We start from the raw sequence: 20,526 nt of genomic DNA, 5'->3' as shown, positions 1-20,526 counted from the left end.
AACAACTGTGAGCAGGCTGTACCAGGACCAAGTGGTTGTAGTTGAAGCCCAAAGTGAAGATGGCCCATGGCCAAGGCCGACCCTGCCAGTCAAAGATGTGACTTCTTGGTTGTCACGAGTCTGATTTCTCTCATACGTAGCCTGTGGATTTAGAGACCTGAGAAATAACGTGTTTCATGCATTTTATAGGGCTTGAGCAATACTGCACCACTGCCTACTCTTTTTGAAAGATGTCTGTGAGGCTGAAATCATGAGAGAGAGTTTTCTGGGGATGAAAGGGGAAATTTCAGAGGCTGAGCAGATATGGTGGGGAGGAATGCTTACATGGCCTTGTGCATGTTCAAACCCCGGTTGGACATTTTGTCTCTTGGATTTCTGACTATAAGCAACAACAGATCTCAGGAGCTGTCTTTTATCTGGATGGATCATATAATGATCTAAACCAAGGGAAGAAGCAGCCTTACTTGGAGCTGAAGGATGCCACTGGGCGGCCAGATGTGTAGCAAAGGAAACCTGGGATTTTGGAATGATAGCACATTTTCCATTGCTTTTCATATCCAATTTTCTTTGTCCACGATGGGCTAAGATTTCTTTTGACCTTTGACTTTTACTGCTATTTAACTCTCATTCTCCTTGAAGAAATATCTAATTATGATGATCTTCTTGGTGTCTATAGACCCACCTTGAAGATCTATCCAGTATTATATGTGCCAGTGCTGGGGGGTCATGTCTGAAATGTGTGAGGCTCTACCTAAACTCTGGCATTGCTTCAGAAAATATGATAGTGACAGATGTGTATACACACGTTCCACACAATTTTCCAGGTGCACCAGTATTTTTGCTATAATATTTTCATCCATGAGATCTGCAGCACCACTATGGATAGCTCTGAATTTGTCATTCTTCCAGGACTTTTGAGAGAGAAGAAATCAGACAGTTGAGCACTTCCTCTGGGACATTGTTACTCAGTCACTGCTGTTTTCTTACCAAAAGCACTAACTAACCGTTGAGCACTTATACTAAGCTGTTTGTGAACACATCAGCTACTGCGTGAAACACCCTTTGTCTGATGAGTCTTGCACTCACCTCTGGAGCCAGAGTCCTGCAGTGGCTCCAGGAGCACTTGTGAGGGAGGAGAAGAAAGGTGAGCATTAGGACAAAGGATTTCAAAACAGATTTCACAAACAGAAGGCAATGGGGTGATGGTGGGGGCAAGGGTGAGCTTGCCTAACCCTAATAGGACCACCCCAAAGACTAGATGCCAGTCTTTCCCAGGTTTTTCGTCTTCAGCCCTGTGAACGCCTATGGAACAGTTGACATAAATTGACATGCAACTGATGAAAAACTGCTGAGACCTCCCCTTGATCCACAATTGCTGTTGTTTGGGGTAATGTAATACGGAGCCTTTACTAGCATGAAGCAGATTTATGAGAATCATGTGAGTGTACTGCTGCCTGAGAAGAAGAAGTGAGCTCTTCACCACCATGGAGATCTTCAGGGACTTTGTTCTAATTGTAAGAAGCATCAACAGGCCACAAAGAAGTTCGACATGTGTCCTTGCCCATGATCCTGGTTTATCATACAACAGATCCTGGAGGAGTAAGTCATGGGATTTCCCACTAGAGCTCTGAATAAATTCGAATTTGTGTCTGGGAACAAGTGTCTATGTGTATGACCTTATTGCAGTATGTAGTCATTATGGATCCACGATGAACAAAGAGTAAACTGAATGGGAACTGGTGTTACCTTGATAATAGCAATGTGTCCCTGGATTCTTAAGGGTCAAATAGTGATGAAAGCAGTTTATGTGCTGTTTTACCCATATCAACATGCTGAGTTTTATAAGACATCTTTATCCCTTGATTTTTCCAGTCCCTTGATACAGGGATGACAGTAAGCAGTTCATAGCAGGACTTGTAGAACGATAAGTGCGGAGTGGACAGACACAAGTGAAACTGCCTCTGAGAATCTTCCCCACACCTCCACCTTTGACTCAAGCAGTGTGAGCATACACACTGACAGCCAGATGAGAAAATTACACGGTTTTAAGGGCAGAAGAGAAAAATTCTTTGCTTGGAGAGTTATTTTGAGAGGCTGAATTATTTTTCCTTTTAAACGGATTTTGAGAAATTTATGTAAACCTGTGGACCTGTAAGGTTGGGGTGTGGAGGTGGGTTGACATGGGGTGGTATTTCTTGGAAAGATTCCAAAGAGTGGAGCGAATGTGTGCTTACAGTTCAGCTGACAAAGATCTCCTAAGTATTTCCTCTCGGTGCAGCGGGAGGCTTATTAGTACTAGTGCCGTCATCTCAATGTATTCTCTTTCTGAGTTTGTGGATTTCTTTTTGCTGATATATTATTTTTTTCCTGCATATATTAGTTACACCGATGGTCTGCCTCACAGCAAATCTGGCCTGAAGTAAATCAATATTTTTTCTTTTGAAACACACACACACACACACCAATTTGAAGAGATCCCCTTGGCCTAAGATGGGATAATATTGGCATCTAAAAAAATAATACTTCAGTGGACTCAAAATTATCAAATATATAAATGAGTTTATAATTATGCTAAAATAAACCATTGGAGGTTACATCAACTCATTACTCTTAAAAACTGGTTAAGGGAGAGAATCATTGATTTCAGAGTAACCAAATGTTGATGTGGTCAAGTTCTTTATGGAAAAAGATTTCAACTAATATAAGCAAAAGGAAGACTGGATTTAAAAACTTTTTTTGTAATCCGTAATCATATAATGGATCTAGGTAACCATCATCAATGGATATTAAAACCATTAGGTCAAAGCTGGATGCGGAACTTTATAGTGGAAGGATCAGGCCTACATCAGCTGAACTGATCAACTTTTACATTTCTGAAAATGGGGCAGACAGACATTCTGTGCCTCATGATGTGGTACAATAGGAAGAACATAACATTCCTTATGTAGTTTTTGTGCCTGAAAATTTGAACCTGAATTTGGTCAAACCTGTACAACTAATTACCAGCTTAAAACATGGGAGTATCACACTTTCATACTGTGAGGAAGCAGTCTGTCTAATACAGAAGAAGAGGTCATTCTTCAGGTCAGAAGCCCTGGGGTCTCCAATGACAGCACTGGAAAAGGAGTAGAATTGGAGGCAGCGGGTGGGAGAGAATAAAAATTATTCTTTAATATAGAATAAAGGAGACTTCAGAAACAACACTGTGAGGGTCAAGTTTGGATTGCGATTCAAACTGTAAAGGACATCATATATACCAAACTATGTATGGATAAAGTAATGTGTCTGCGATACCTTATATAATAATCTGAGATGGGGGTAAAGACTGCTTATAAGTAAATTATTGAATTGGATGATAGGTATATGGGAATTTGTTATACTTTTTTCCCTATTTTTGTATAGGTTTGAAACTTTCAGTAATAAAAAGATAAAAGACATCTCTGAAGCGGTTGAGAAATTGGAATATAAAGATATTAGACAGTTTTTTGTTTGTTTGTTTGTTTGTTTTGTGGTATGCTGGCCTCTCACTGCTGTGGCCTCTCCCGTTGCGGAGCACAGGCTCCAGACGCGCAGGCTCAGCAGCCATGGCTCACGGGCCCAGCCGCTCCGCGGCATGTGGGATCTTCACAGACCGGGGCAGGAACCCGTGTCCCCTGCATCGGCAGGCGGACTCTCAACCACTGCGCCACCAGGGAAGCCCTAGACAGTTTTTTTAAGTTATGATTAAATTAAGGTCATGATACTGTTTTTTTTTAAGGTCTTTTAAAGATGCATATAAAAGTATGGGTCAAATGGCATGTCTAGAACTTGCATTTAAATACTCGGGCAAAAATAAATGTGTATATGTGTGGGGTATGTATTTTGGGAGGGGGGTATGTATTTTGGGGTGGGCTCGGGTTGGGCCAGAGGCAAATGAAACAAGATTGGCAACATGTTGGTTATTGAAGTGGTTTGGTGGGTACTTTACTGTTCTTTCTACTCTTGTGTATGTTTGAAAATTTTTATAATACAAAGTAAAATAGTAAATATGTTGGTAGTATTATAGTAGTAATGGTAATTAGAAAATTAGGGGGAAAATGTTAAAGGAGCAACACTCATCTTTTGTCAGAATTACAAGTAGATGGGATGTTGTCAGAGCATGTAACAGAAAAGTTTCTTTAGGTATATCTTTTATTGAAATGTTAGGTTGAGACTGATGAAAAAATCTTTCAATGGCTCTCCAGCAGCCTTTATTTAGAAAGCTTTAGATTTACTCCAAAGGTCTCCTGTCAGATGAACTTAATTGTATTTTTGCTTTAGATATGGAAAATTGTTAGAAATATGTGAAGGCTCAGCTTTTAGGGTTGACCCTTGAACAACATGGGTTTGAACTGCTCGGGTCCAAATACTGCATATTCAGAGGGCTGACTGTAAGTTATACTTGGATTTTCAACTGTGTGGAGGGTGAGTGCCCCAGACCCCGCATTGTGTAAGGGTCAACGGTATATCCTGTTCTCAATAATCAGGTGACTGATGGTTGACTGGAGGTGATACTGTTGGTCAGAGGGAGAATATAAGTATACAGATAACTCAGAATTACCAATGAAATTAAACTAGTCATGTGGGTAGAGAATAGATTTAAAATATTTCGGTGAATAATACTAGTACTGTATTTGGTTTTGAATTTGCTAACACCTCATTCTTATGTGCTCATTTATTCTCTTCCCCTCTATTGCTCTCTTCTGTCAAATTAACTAACAACATTGTTGCTGGGTGTCTCAAATTCCAATTTACAGAGTTTATTGTCTAACTAGTTCATGAGTTTTTATCATTTTGGCACACCCTGTGCCATTATTTTTATTTGGTTAACGTACTAGTGGACATACCAGAAGACAGAATTGTCTTTCAAGCCCAAAACAGGCAAAACAAAGGTTTCATTCACAATTACCCAGATATTGGTGTTGATATTCCTTGTGTGTGTTGCTCGTTGAACCAATTCCTAGTCTTGATAAGAGGACTTTCTTATGAGTTTGCTTCTTTGTTTTATTTCACTTGAACAACTTTAGATGGGCATAATCCTCCTCTACACACACACGCGCACACACAATTTCCCTTTTCCATAGTGTAATGAAAGTTATTTACGTTCTTCTCTTTGTCTTCTATTCCTCTGCTCAGATAGTTCTCAATGATTTTCAAAGTCTTGTTGTAAGTTATAGATTACAAGTTATCATGGGAATTCACACTTAATAATTACTATCCTACATCCTACAAGGCAGCGAAAGGTGTTCCCTAGTGTGATAGACTGTTTTCCTAGGCTCTGCTGTGTGATACCACCAAAACTGTATCTCATAGTTACCAAGGTGCATATTTTTGACATCTTTAAAATCTAGAGGTGTCTTAACAGTTTCTGATGATCAGGTGGCAGCTGTAATGTATTGTTGTTGCCCGCACTTGTACAACCCTGATGTTATTATTCCCATGGCATGACTGGTTAACTCCCCTTCATCGGTTTTTCTGTCAACAAATGACTTGAGAACATTTCGAGGAAGGTTCGTGAATCCTGGCTGTTATTTGAAATTTTTGTTCTCTTGATATCCAGGGCGTGTCAACATTAACACTTGCAGTTAGTCTAAGGGTGTCAGTGACTTGTGAGGAAATCTGAGAGATATTTGTGGAGTAGAATATAATTTTAAGAAGTATTTTTATCTTGAGCTCTTGGGGGCATATAGGAGAGTATCATGTGGAAAACATGCATTGATGACAGTGAAAAAAATGATTCAAAAGATTCTTCTGTATATCCTAAAGGAATATGTTAGCCAGTTCATTTTGCTTATGTTTTCTTGATATGTTTGCAGGAAAAAAAGTACATTAGGTTGTATCATTAACTTACTGTTTTTTCCTTCTCAGTGGTACATAAATTGCATCATTGGCATCTTAGATTCAATGAAATATGGTGTGTGCTTTTTAATACGTAGATGTTTTCGCAGTTAAGAAATTTTAATTTTCTAAAAACTATATTGGTTTTGAAAACCAGAAACTGAAAAGTCCTGTGGTAATTGAGAATTGGATGTACTGTGAAATCAAAAGTGAGACTGTTTACTATTTAAAACAAATACTTAATGAGTAGAAAAAAATAGAAAAATATGTAAGTAGCGATTTTATTATAGCCATCAAGCTAATTCAATGTCAAATGAAATATTGGTTATTCTTTTTTGTTAACGTGACCTGGTTTTAAAGATGGCAATCTCTGTTCTACTCGGAGAGAAGACAGTGGAGAGCTTTTATATCACTCAGAAGATTTTAATAATTCCTTTGAAATTCACCGATTTTCTTTTTTTTTTTAATTTCCAGAGTTCGTTTTCCCTCTCTCACCCCTAGTATTTGAATGAATGAGAGCTCCTAAGATGAATCAGTGTAAAGAGATGCAACTTTATTGTTTAAAAAAAGGAAAAAAATTCATATGTCAATATGGCAAGATCTCAGCATCTTTAATTTTAATGGAACATGGATTTTTTTGTATTTTTCTGTATTTGTGAAATATTTTGTAACATTTTTAAAAGGTCATTTTCCTCTTTTGGATTGGTGACCTTAGGGTGAGGACTATGTGATTTCCAGGATAAAATAAAAGTAATTAAGTGTGACTGAAATTAGGCAAGATACTGTACTCGTCTTGGAGAAAATGTTTGCTCCTCTACAGAGAATTTAATATTGTTTTTCTTTCTTGGTTATAGGGCTATGCACCACCACCTAAAAATGGGATTGAACAGAAGCGCCCTGGACGCCCTTTGAATATTACATCTTTAGTTAGATTATCCTCAGCTGTGCCAAACCAGATTTCCATTTCTTGGGCATCAGAAATTGGAAAGGTAAAGATTCTTTTCTCTGGGTAGCATGAAAGTGTTCCCACTAGGTGTTGATTTACTTTGTTTTTTCTTAGGCTACTAGCTCCAGCTCATTCAGTTTTCTGTTTGTAACCCCAAAAAGCAGTAATTTTCAGTTCAGGGTAGAGATGTAGAGATTTTCAAGGTTAAAACTTTAAGGTTTCCTGAGTATCATCTCTTTATTTTCTTAGAAGGGAAATAAGTATCATTACAGTATTTCTTAAGTTAATGGTTAATCACAATTGTGTTTATGTGTGTTTAAGTAGTATTTTAAGAAACTGGGAATTTGGGGTAATGTTATATATCTTTGAAGAGGAACAAAGAAAGCTTTCTCAGGCTTTGAAGAAGATTAACATTTGGTTAAATGTACTCATGTTGTGATTAGAAATAATCTGTTCCAGCCTTTATATGAACAGCTGATACTTCAAATAACATGTGGGCATCCATATGAAAATATTTACTTAGACTTATATTATTTCCTCTGTATTTTTAGGTTGATGAACCTGGGTTTCTGCTGATGCTTAGTCTCAAAATGCATTTTGTCAATTATGAGATACTGATTAATACAACAAGGGATTTCCGTTTTAGAACTGCTTGTTTATATAACTGAAATAATAGAATGGCAAGAGATTTCAGTTAACTTCTGAACATCAACTTTAATGTTGCTGTTTCATAGAAATAAAGGATAGTATTCCTATTTGTGGATGGAGAAGTTGAGTCATGTTTGTAGCCAGAATTATTTGGTTTTATCACCAAGGTAATTGCAGAGCTGGATATAAAGAATATTTTTGTATTGACTGTACAGACATTAGGATCTCTTTAATGATTGTTCTCTTGAGCTCTCATTTCTGAATTTTTACTCTAACTTTTTTATCATAAGACACTGATCCCTAATATTTTTTATTTGTGTGAACTGAATGTACAGTGGTAAAGCACTGGATAAGGATTTGGGAAATCTTGGCTTAGTCCCAAGTTGGCAAATTGTTTGATTTTGGCCAAATTGCTTAATTCCCTGAGGACTGCTTATTATAAAGAATAAATAAAATCTCGAGAATGGGTGTTATATGCAAATATAAGGGACATTGTTAACTGAGCAAGTATTAATGCTTTAAAGCTTAGTGAGAGGAATTTGAACAGAAGTTAGTATATCTTTTTGAAATGATTATGAATTTACAGATTTTTTTGAGTAAAAGATTGCAGACATCGAAGGCCTGACAGGTGTGGGGGTTTTTTGGCCACATAATGGGAATAATATTCTTTCCTTGTAATTATAATGATTAATTGACTTAAATTTTCACACTATAGTGGGTATTCAGAAATTTGAAAGGACTGTTACAGGACATTAAAAATGATATTTAAAGTATTTGGTTTGGCAACTATTAAAAGTATTTTGTTTATTATAGAATTGATTGAATGAATGAATGTAATGAAAGTAGGTTTTTAGCATTTAGGTAAAATTGTATATCATCTCTTCATAGCTTTATAAATAGCTAATGAAAGTTCCTTTGTGCCAGATCTAAGAGAGTATGGGATTGGATGCTATTATTTTCTGGCCTTGTCTTTTTTATTTTTATAGTTTCTTCATGTGTCTTATATACTGTAGTAGCTTCCCCTTCCCTAGTAAAATGCCCGTTTGGGAACAGGAATTAATTGTCAAATTTTTTCTCAAAAGAAAGCTGATTTTGGGTTCATATGAGTGATTTGCCTAAGGCCATGTAGCAAGTGTCTGCCAGAATTAGAACTGTGGAACTCTGGATGTGAAGTGTTAATTTAGACCACAGGTGTTTGAACTTTGTTTTTGCAGTGGAACGTATTTTTCAATGAATATATTATGAGAGCCCCATTGCATAAAAACAGAAAATTCTAGTTAAAAGTGGGCATGGGAGAATGCATTCTCATTTATACCATGGTGACCCCTAAAGCACCAGTTTTGCTAAGTTAGAAACACAGTTTGAAAACCACTGATCTGAGCCATTTTATCTTTCACATAGATGTTTTAAAGTTATAAGTGATTGAGAAATATCTCAATCACTGAGATGATGAAGCGTTCATCTTCCCTAAAGTAGCTGAGTTGATTTTGTTCCCTTCCCAGTCATTGACCGTCTTGTGGAAGTTATTTTGAATGTTATTTTTAGAAACCAGAGCTTCTTAGACAAGTGTTTTATGTAAATAGACTATTATCTCTCATCTTTAATACAGATTATCTTTCTTTGTAGAATTACTCCATGTCTGTATATCTTGTACGACAGCTCACATCAGCCATGTTATTACAGAGATTAAAAATGAAAGGTATTAGAAACCCTGATCATTCCAGAGCACTAAGTAAGTAATGTTTGTAAGACTGAGCATATGAGATGCTTTAAATGGAAATTTAAAAAGCTTCACATATACATCCGTACAGGAACAATTTGGGAACAATTATTAGAAACCTAAAATGAATTATGAATTAAAAACACTCTAAGAATGGAGCCCTATGAATTGAAAAGCCCTTCTCTTAGAAACCACTCCCAAGAGGATTAATTTTAAATCTCAACTAATCTGATTTTTCACCTTTTCATAAGAAGTTATTTAGGTAAATATCAGGTTGATGGCAGTTTTGATGCCTACGTTGACCTGAGAATAGGAATGCAAGTCTTCAAAACCTGCGGTGTGTAGTGTGATGTACATTTAAAAACTTCTAAGTAAAAAAGGTCTTTTTGCAAAAGAAATGTTGATATCCATCAACAATAATATTTGCCTTCTGAGATGTTTTATTTTGTACTTTGCTTTCATACTGTATAATAATAGGTAGAGAAAAAAAAGTCTTAACCCAAAGTGTAAGTAATTCAGTTCAGTAATTGAAGTTAATGGAGCAGGACATTTTTTTGGGGGGAAAGAGAATGTTTTTCTCCCAGTTACCTCCCATATCACTGAATGAACCAGAAAGGAGGAGAGGATCTCTAGGTTGAAAAGGGAACCAAGTAGGTTGAAATGGTATTTTGTTTCTTATACTCAAGCCATTTCTCATTTCAGACAGTACAGTATTGATCTTCCTGCCTAGAGCTGAAAGCCACGGAAGCTCTTCCATAGTTTTTTTTTTACCCCACTCAGGTTCCACTGTCTCTACTTCCAGTCCTGTTCTCCCTATCGTGGTGTTGAGAATTAGGCATCTGAAGGTGGTGTATGTCTTCATTAGCTTGTATAGACAATAACTTGTATACATTACGTGATGATTAAGATCACAGACATTCCCACATCCATAGTAGTTTTCAATAGTTAAAGGAAGTATAAGAATATTTTACCTTTTCTGTTTACAGATTTAACAATTGTTGGAAATTACCAGTACTCCCAAATTAAAACAGTCATGAATGTGTTTTAGAAAAGCACTGAAGCTCAGAGGATAGCTGCCTTCCAAGTTCCTTTCCTAGTTGTTGTATTGTTCTTAAGTCTTAAACAGCTTTCTGCTTTGAAACTCTTCCTCACCTGCAATTTTACTTTTAAAAAGAAATTTTAAAAATTCAATTAAACGTGTCATCTAGAGTTTGTAAGTTTGTAATTCTTTAACCTAATAACTGGAAGTATGGTTAATACTTAACATTTTGTTTTGTTTTTGTAGTTTCTTGATCTATTTGAAGTGTTTGGGAAACTATATAAGATGATATATATATTTCTATAATTCTGTTCATATGTCACAATTAATTTTTTAAACTGTGTTTTTATTATTGATTTTCCCTCCTAAAGTTAAAGAAAAACTTACTGCGGATCCTGATAGTGAAATTGCTACCACTAGCCTTCGGGTGTCCTTGATGTGCCCTGTAAGTAAAGCAACAAAACATTCTGGGGCATCTTACTTTTTATAAGTTACTAATTTTCCTATAAAAGTAAGTATGTGAATGAATGGTATATTATAGAATTTTGAACTTTTTTCGTTTTCCCATTCCGGGATCTTCATGGTTAAGCATTATAATTCCAAAGAATGCAAACGTTCTTCAGGCAATGACTAAGCAAGAAGAGGTGTAAAGGGATATTGCATCAAAGAGGGAAGAGAGTTTTAGGTTCAGAATAATCTGTCACTGTTAATTATCGATAATCCACAGCTAATACTGAACATATCTAGAGAGTTGGCTGCTTTTATCAGAATATAAACGGTATTGAAAAATAGCAGTAAAGTTATTAGGACCTAATAAATGCTAATTGATAGGCGAGATCAGGAAGAGTGGATGAAGGCTTCTATAAAATCACTACTCTTGGAAGGGACCCTTTCCAGATGAGAGGAACTTTATGAGAAAAGTATGGAATTAGGAATTTATAATATAGTTGCTGGGGGGAGGCATTTGGTGACCAGCTACCATTGTGAGAAACATACAGTTTTTTAAATGGAAAGAGAATTGTCAGAGAAGGGAATAATTTGTTGAGTTCCTATTGTGTGCTCCTTATATTGTCTTATTAGCAAGCCTGTATGGAAGTGTTCCCATTTTGCAGATGAGGAACCTGAGACTGAAAGGAGTTGGCTAACCCAAATCACACAGTTAGTTTGTAGTAGAACAAGGATTTAAATTTTGGTCTTCTGACATTATTCCAGTTCTCCTATAAGACAATGTACCATATTGCCACATGGGGCCAAAAATATAAATATCCTGATTATAAGTCTCTACCTCTCTATTTGGGAAAGCAGATATCTTTCTTTCTAAAGCTTTATTATCTATTATCATTAACTTTAAGTTACCTTTATTGGGAAGGGATAGACTTAACATGAAATTGGGATTGCTTCGAAATTGGAAACGTGTGTTTATGAAACACAGAGAAGGTCTGCAGGAGGACATTAATGCCCTGAGGTGGTGGCAGGGGCCCTAGAGGGGCTTGGGACCTCCTCTACTCACAAGCTGGTCATGAGTTCATTTGAGTTCATTTCTTCACAATACCTTTTCCTCCTTCTTATGTTAAGATTGATATTAAATTGGAACACATGAAATTGCCATTTTGATGGTCAAAAACAGTTTGGATATTGGAAGTTTCTTATGATTTAACTCTAGTATATTCAGCAAATGTTCATTGCCAGCTGTATTCTATTGCCAGCTGTATTCTAAGCACAACCACTATTTGGGAAGGGAACTCACGTCACCTTTTTGTTTTAGTATGTCCAGGAAGAAAGTGCTCCTACACAATTTACGTAAGGAGTTGTACAGTTTGCACAGTTCCATTTTCTGTAAGTCTTACTGTCTTGGAACTGGTTTTTAAATTTTTTTCCACTTTTTCCTTCAAACACTGTGCTGTTCTACATGACAACAACCAAAACAAAACAATAACCAAACTATTGGATTCTTGGACATTCAAAATAGTGAGAGTGGTATATTGGCATGGTTAGGATTTCTTCTATATAAGAATAGGGAATAGTTCCTTTCACATGTGTCAATTTTAATAAAACTGACAGTTTTAAGAAAATTAACATTTCAATTATTTGAAGAAATGAAGTAACAAGATTCTGTTTTAAGTTCATTAAATGTTTTCTTTCTCTGCTTACAAGTGAAAACAGATCTGTTTCTGAGACTATCTTTTGAGCTTTCCTCAGTATTCATCCTACCTGATTTTTTCAGAGCACTTTCTAAGAAAAGAGTGAATGGTACTCTTCCAACTATACTAGTGTTAACCTAACGTTGGGTTGCTAACTATAGGATGTGATCTATGTTATCAGAAAACCAAACAGGTGTTTTGATCAAATTTAACAGATAGATGACAGAAGTTAGATGATGAAAGTAGTTTTAGAGGTAGAGATAATACTAGTATCAGTTGAAGATAGCAGAATGGAGGGGGTATAGCCAGCTGACTGTGGAAATAACACAGGATCTGGGGTGGTGATGAGAAATGGTGAAGAAAAAAGGATCATAGGCGTTTGGAAGGATAAGTGGTGAACCATGGGTTAATTAGGCAAAAATGAGAGAAAATGATAGCTTAAGGTTGTGGGAGAAATGTTCTATTTCACAATATGGTTTGTAAAGTGATTTGAAGTAGACATGAATCTGGATAGTGAGAGCACAGTTCAAAACCTCTGTCCTTAGGACCTAAGGAAGGTCATTTTACAACACCTGTTAAAGAGGGATCTGATTGAGTGTGTATAATTAAATTTTTGAACACAGTATCTGAATTTTACATAGGAGTTCCATCTTAGTGATATTAGCTAGTGATTTTTGGACTGTCCTGCAGAGGTGGGCTAGGTGGGTGCCCCAGGATAGAAAAGAAAAATAGGTTTGATTTTATGTCCTGTTTGATTCTGACTCAAGTTTTTTTTTAAAAAGGTACCGCTTCTACAAATAGTTTGGAACCACTGATTTGAGCCATTTTTGCTTATACCTACTCTTTCTTTAGACAGATACTAATTAGTCTATAATGAAGTAAAAATCAATTTAGATACTACCTGCTTAATATTTGATTAATAAAAAAGCTGCATTACAGTGTTAGATACCATTTTATTCATAAAATCAATACATTTCAAAACAGTGCCGTCATCTGACTAAATAGAATTCAGCACATTCAAATCTTTTTTTATTAACATTCCGTAATCAGTATTAGGAAATCGGTCAGATTTTGCCAGTTAGTAATAAATGCTTTTTTAACTTGGGAAATGTTCATTAGCTCTTGGAAGACACTAGAGTAGCATTAAATTTAGGATCAGCAACTTTTGTAGTCCTGAATGTTTTTGTTTCTTTATGCTATGGAAATTCTAAGGCAGTTACAGGAGAGATGAGAATGGCGTAGAAGAGGAAGAAAAAGAAAAAAGCAGCAGATTGTAGATTGTGGCCCAAGGGTACCTGGGGATCCCTGAGACTCTTGGAAGAAGTCCAGAAAGTCAAAACTATTTTTATAATAATACTAGGACACAGTTTGTCCCTTTCTTGCTCTCATTCTCTCATGAGTAGACAGTGATATTTGATAGGGGTTACCTGACAGGGGCTGCTGTCATTGCTCTGATGGCTGATGGAATCTGTACTTGTGTATTCTTGTGTTTTAAAAATGTCTCTTAATTTCTAATACAATAAACATTGGTAAATACAACTTACATACATATAAGCTCTTGGAGGTTCTCAATTTTGAAGAGTGTAAAGGGATTCTGAAGCCAAAAGTTTGAGAACTGGTTGCCTAAAAAAACCATAGTAGGTTGAGTTAGATAGAGCATTATTTTAAAGAAACAAATCCAAAAAATTGACAAATAATACCTACTTTATTATACAGTTGTTCAAATAAACAAAAGAGAAAATTTTAAATTGCTAAAACCTATTCAGAAGTAACATTTTAAATAATATGATATCTTTCTTTCTAGATTTAACTCTGTTTATAATCATGTGTATGTTTATTGGAAAAAACTATATTGTGCTGTATATACTGTTCAGTGGTTTACTGTTTTTAAATTAATGGTATATCTTAAATATATTAATATGTCTAGATCTAATTTTAACCACTCTAGGTATTTTGTTGAATTGGTATGGTACAGCTTATTTTTTTTCAACCGTTTTTAGTGATTATTTGGGTTGTTTCCAAACATGGATTATGTAAAAAAACAATGATGGAAAATTCCTAAATAAAACACTAGCCAGTAGAATCCAGTACTCTTTTTCAAGGATAATATGTGATAACAAAGGGATGCCTCTTAGGAATGCAAGTATAGTTTTATATTAGAAAATCTGTTGAAATTATCTATAATAATAATTGAAAAAGAAAAAATAATCCTCTGATCATCTCATTAGGTGCTAAATAGATATTTAGTCAACATCCATTCCTATAGAACAAAAACTCTTAGCAAAGTAGGAAAAGGTAGATAAGTAAAACCAAAAACTACCACCATGTATAATGTAAAACTAGGAATGTCTTTATGAAAGTGAAAAACATTTGGATTTGTGTTATAGCTCTAGCAACTGCATCTTAGTGATTGTATTGTTTTTAGCCTCTTGTAGCCTCAGCATCTTCATTTCAGAAGTAGAAATATAGATACTAGTCCTTTTGGAGTCATGGGGTTATTATGAGAATTATATGAAATTTACATAAAAGTCTTTAGCATGCTGTAAGGTTCTACATTACTTAAGGGATAATTCGTTATTAAAGGAAGGGAAAATATAGAGGCAAATATCATAGAAGAGAAATTACCTCACATTCTTTTCTCACTTTTTTTCCACCTTAAATAAATTGTGCTACGTACTTGCATGAATCACTATAACTTCCAAAATCTCTTTTAGAATCCTAGACACTTAGAGGTACTATGGACTCTGGAGTTAGAGCATCTGTGTTCAAATATTGACTCTGCCACTTTCTAACTTTGTAATGTTAGTCAATTTAGTTAGCTTCTTTTTGCCTATTTCCTCATTATAAAATGGGGATGATAATATATATCAACTGTTTAGTGTAGTTGTTAGGTTAAAATGTAAAGTATCACGAAGATTAAAGTATTCAACGTGATACCTTACATGTAGGTACAACTGTATAAGCATTAGTTACTGCTATAATGATGAGTTGGATAATTATTTTCTTTTTAAATTATAAAATAACCAATGTTCATTTTAGCAGAAAGAAACTACAGATAAACCAAAAGAAAAAAAAAAAGGAACATTCTAAAAATCCTACCCCTCAGGCAGAGTTAACAGTGTTATAGTTTAGCTGTGACTTCTTCTAGACTTTATAGTACAAATAAAGAAGTCTTTCCTTCTTCCTTTTCTTTCTCTTTGCCCCTTACCCACTCTCTCCATTCATTCTATCATCTGGCTGACAAATACTGAGCATAGGCTGCATGCTTGGTACTGTGTTGTGACACTTGGATTACACTGGTGAACAGTGACATAGACCTTGTGGGGCTTAGAGTGTAATGGGAGAAACAGATTTTCTATCAGAATAAGAAAGCTGGTTATAAACTGAGATCTTTTCTGTAAAGGGAGTATACAGGGAGATTCAAAAGGCTCTACAGAAAAACTTGATCTGATCTAATCTGGATGCTATATATGTCTTGATGTTGGTATTCCTCTACCAATTGGAATAAGAATTGAACAGAGTACTAGGTTATATGAGTATGTTGAAACATCAACATATGCGCTTATACAAAAGTGAAGAAAAGTATATAAAAATGTATTTGCAATTCATATCACATACAGGAGGCTGATTAATACAGGTAACCAAAGATAAATAACCAAGTGGAAAATGAGAAAAGGTTATGAATAGACAGTTCTTGGAAACACAAATGACCCTTAGAAGTAAAAAAAAAAAAGCAGCCGCAGTTCAACTTCACTTATAATAAGAGAAGTGTATTCCAAAACTACAATGGGGTACTTTTCACCTATCAGGTTGGCAGAGGTCAAAGGATTCAATAGTGCTATATTGACAAGGTCGAGGGGAACCAAGCACATTAATACATGTATATGCGTAAATCAGTAGGTAACCTCTGTAGAAGATAGTTTGTCATTGTGACAAAAATCACACATACACTTTTTCTTTGACTTAAAAAGTTTGCTTTTAGGAATTTATCCCATAGCTATTTATTGCAGCATTATTTGTAGTGATGAGATTGGAGACAGTTTAAATGTAAGTACAGAATTGTGTGAATTTCATGCCACCATATCTGGGAAAATGTTTTTTAAAATACACATTTGATTATGCATAGAACATCTGTGAAAGGACATGCAAGAGATGGATAACAGTGGTTCTCTCTAAATAGGGGAAGAGATGAGAAAGAGACATGTTTTCATTGTATATATATCTTTTCCTACCTGTGAATTTACAAGTTTTACCTACTTTCAAAAAGTGAGATAGTCTTTTAAAAATTATAGGTCCTTTAGTGAATACAAATAAAATATATAGCAATCTTGATGGAAATAAATTCTGGTTTTAGTTTCTTTTTCATTTTGTTAGTCTCGTATGACTTCTTCACATTTTTATGACTTTTGAGGCTTTGTTCTCTTTTCTGAAATGATTTCCCATGTTGTCTTCCCTGTCCTATAGTTAGGAAAAATGAGACTGACAATCCCATGCCGTGCAGTGACTTGTACACATCTACAGTGCTTTGACGCTGCCCTTTATCTGCAAATGAATGAGAAGAAGCCCACCTGGATTTGTCCTGTGTGTGACAAAAAAGCTGCCTATGAAAGTCTAATTTTAGACGGGTAAGTATATCCCAACATAATACTTAATTATACTTAATCTTATTTCTAAATTGTAGTTAGTGGCCCTTTTATCTTTATAATATTATTTGTGTTGGGGACAAGAGGGTGAGTAGTTTGCTTTTCTTTTTGCTTTTCATGATCATATTTAATTGTCCATAGGAAAGGGTAAAATCCACTTAGTGATGTCATTTTGCTTACCTAGAACTTCTTGAAGAGCAACCAGGTCTGTGTAAAACCGCAGAGCAAGTGATAGGGTAGCTAGAGTTGTGTTTCGCAGCTGTTAAGTTTAAAACTAGAATTCACTTCCAGGTTTTTCTGACTCTGGAGCCCAAACTTTTTTAAGCATTATCTTTCATGTCATATTGCGTATGTCAGAATTAAGGAAAATGATATAAACTAATTATTGGTAAATGAGGTACCCTTCTTTTCCTGTAACACTGTTTAAAAAAAATTTCATATATCATCCATGCACCCCTATTAACATTTAGGAAATACAGTTAATGAAAAGATTAAAATAAAATCATCAACATCCCACCCTATGGTGATGATTTTGTTATTGATGTATTAAAAAGATTGAAATCACTCTTTGCATAATGATGTGTATATACATCATGATTTTCACTCTACAGAGTGAAAAATATCCTAGATCTTTAAAGATACTTCGGCATTTTTTCAGTTTGAAAAGAGTATTACTGTAGAAAGGAATGAGACAATGAAGAGTGATGGGACTTTTTTCTCTGTAAACTTTTACTTTTTAACTTACTTTGAAATAATCTCAGATTTAGCAAGAAGTTGCACAGTAGCATAATGTGTTAGTTGTTAACATTCTGCCATATTTGTTTTGTCACATTCCCTCTTAATGTGTAGGTATTTTTGGTGTGTGTATGTGTGTATATAGAGAGAAAGAGATAACTATTTTCAGAAACCTTTTGAACCATTTGAGAATTAAGTTGCATATGTCATGTCCCTTTGTCCATTAATATTTTAGGGTGTGTTTCCTAAATACTTGATGTTCTATTGTGGGTACACTACTAATCATTTAAGCGTTTTGTTTGTTTGTTTGTTTTCTTTCCTATTGGGTTGGCCAAAAAGTTCCATAAGATCTTACGGAAAAACCCAAACAAACTTTTTGGCCAACCCAATATTATTGCCTATGTCGTTGCCACTCTATTTTACCTTGTGATATGAACATTTTTGAAGCTTTTGTTTGCTCGTTTATGTCTATGGGTTTTTCCTTAAGCTCTCAGAAATTGAAATGCTGAATAAAAGAGAATATATAATTTTAAGACTTTTACTATTTATTACCAAGATGCCTCCCAGGAGGAGTAAACAGTTTTACTCGCCTAGTTGTCGTTTCACTCTCCTGCCAGTAGTGTATTGGAATCCCACTTCTCAGTCTTCTTACCAAGCTTATCATATTAAATCTTATTTTTAAAATGCCTTTACTCGTTTCCTAGTTGAAAAGATATCTTATTGTTTTGACTTTTATTTATTGTAAGAATTATCAGTTATCAATAATTATCAATTATTATCTTCATCCATATATTGGTTATAATACTTTTTATGAATTGCCTTTAATGTTTTTTTTCCTGTGTGGTTCATCTTTTTCTTACTGACTTATAAATGCTCATTATATAGTGAGGATATTATTTTCTCTGTTTACACATGCTAAATATATTTTCCCAGTTTACCTTCTGATTGTATTGTGACATTTTTCTCATTCAGAAACTTTAAATTTTTATTCCATCAAGTCTGTCTCTTCATTTTGGTTTTCTGTCTTCAATGTGTTTTAGAAAGTCCCAGAGATTTTATATGAGCATTCACTTGTTTTTTTGTCAGGTACTTTTAAGATTTCGGTTTTTTTTCCCCTTCCATTCATGCAGTTCTTTATTCCATCATGCATTCCTTCATGAATTCATTCAATATAATACTTATTAAATACTGGCTGTTGTGTCAGATACTAGATCTAAAATGGTAAACAGAGCACTTCCAGAGTGGGAGACAGTGAAGAACTGCATATTGTGTTAAGCTCTATGAAGCTAAAGAATGGAACTATGTGAAAAAATTGGGGATAGGGGAGAAACTTCAGAGTAGTGAATAGGTGATCCCACTACTCCACCCTTCCACCTGAAGGTTGGTCAGTAATCTCACCAACACTTAATGAATAATCTCTCCCATGGGCTTAAGACACTGCCTCCATCATTTAAACCATTTTTTGTACTCAAGTGTCATTTCTGAACTGGTATTTGTGCCATTGATCAAAGTATTGGCCAGCACAAAACTATTTTAATTATTGGATTTCTGTTATTCATTAATATCTCTTAGGCCATACGTTTCAGAATTTTCTTGACTGTTTTTACAGTTTGCCATATTCACTTGAATAAAAGCATGCTTAAATTACACAAAGAAATCCTGTTTGGATTTTGATTGGAATTATGTTTTTCATATAATTAGGGAAAATACATATTTAAAGTATTACATATTCTAATGAAGGTAGCATTTTTCCTTATTTGTTTTTATCAGTTTTATCGAGGTATAAGAACTGCCCATATTTAAAGTGTACAATTTGGTACATTTTGACCCAGTATACACCTGTAATATCATTACAATAAGATAATGAATATATCTGTCCTACCTAAAGTTTTCTCATTTATCTTTCTAATCTCTTTCTTTTACTGTATCCTCAGTCAAACACTGATATGCTTTCTGTTTCTACAGGTTGTTTTGGATTTTCTAGAATTTTGTATGAATAGAATCATGAAGAGTCTGCTTCCTTTGTCTAGCTTATTTTTATTCAGTATACTTGCTTTGAGATTTGTCTGCATTGCTGCATGTACCAATAGTTTGTTCATTTTTATTCCTGAATAGCATTCCGTTGTACAGATATCCAACAGTTTATCAATTCACTTGTTTATGTGTTCCTTCTGGTTTTGGGTTCTTGCAAATAGAGCTGCTAAGAACATTCATGTCCAGGTCTTTGTGTGGACTGATGTTTTAATTTATCTGGGGTAAGTACTTATGAGTGGAATCCCTGGTCACATACTAGGTGTATGCTTAATCTTTTAATAAATTACCAAACTGTTTTCCAAAGTGGTTGTACTCTTTTATATTCCCACTAGCAATATATGAGAGTTCCAGTTGTTCCACATTCTCATCAACATTTGGTATGGTTAGTTTTTTTAATTTTAGACATTCTAGTGGTATATGGTGGTACCCCATAGTGGATTTAATTTGCATTTCCTTTATGACTGTATTGAGCATCTTCTTGTGTGTTTATTTGCCATCTGTGTGTCATCTTTGGTGAAGTGACTGCTTAAACTTTTGCCCATTTTTCAGTTGGGTTGTTTGTTTTTCATATTACTGAGTTTTGATAGTTCTTTGTATATTATGGATGTAAGTCCGTTATCAGATCTGTAGTTTGCTAATGTTTTCTGCCATTTCCTCTTTCCAGTCTCTTAATAGTGTCTTTCAAAGAGAAAAAGTTCTTAGATTAAGGCCAGCTTATCAAGGCTTTCTTTTATGTACTGTGCTTTTGATATCATATTAAGACA

General features: G+C 34.9%; 1 protein-coding gene across 5 annotated transcripts in view; it reads left to right on the top strand.

Moving 5' to 3' along the window:
* The window catches only part of PIAS2 (protein inhibitor of activated STAT 2), a 90,026-nt gene that overhangs the window by 44,410 nt on the left and 25,090 nt on the right, over positions 1 to 20,526 (top strand). For all 5 annotated transcript variants that reach the window (XM_082640859.1, XM_082640857.1, XM_082640858.1 and 2 more), the window contains 4 exons: positions 6,711 to 6,845; positions 9,077 to 9,182; positions 10,581 to 10,654; positions 16,815 to 16,975. In XM_082640859.1, coding sequence (XP_082496985.1) covers positions 6,711 to 6,845; positions 9,077 to 9,182; positions 10,581 to 10,654; positions 16,815 to 16,975 — 476 coding nt within the window. The remainder of the gene's footprint in view (positions 1 to 6,710; positions 6,846 to 9,076; positions 9,183 to 10,580; positions 10,655 to 16,814; positions 16,976 to 20,526) is intronic.

Source organism: Mesoplodon mirus (genome assembly GCF_964341445.2).
Source record: "Mesoplodon mirus genome assembly, chromosome: 13".
Lineage (NCBI taxonomy): Eukaryota > Metazoa > Chordata > Mammalia > Artiodactyla > Ziphiidae > Mesoplodon > Mesoplodon mirus.
Note: the sequence above shows the minus strand (reverse complement) of the source record. Positions and strands in the feature narration are given on the sequence as shown.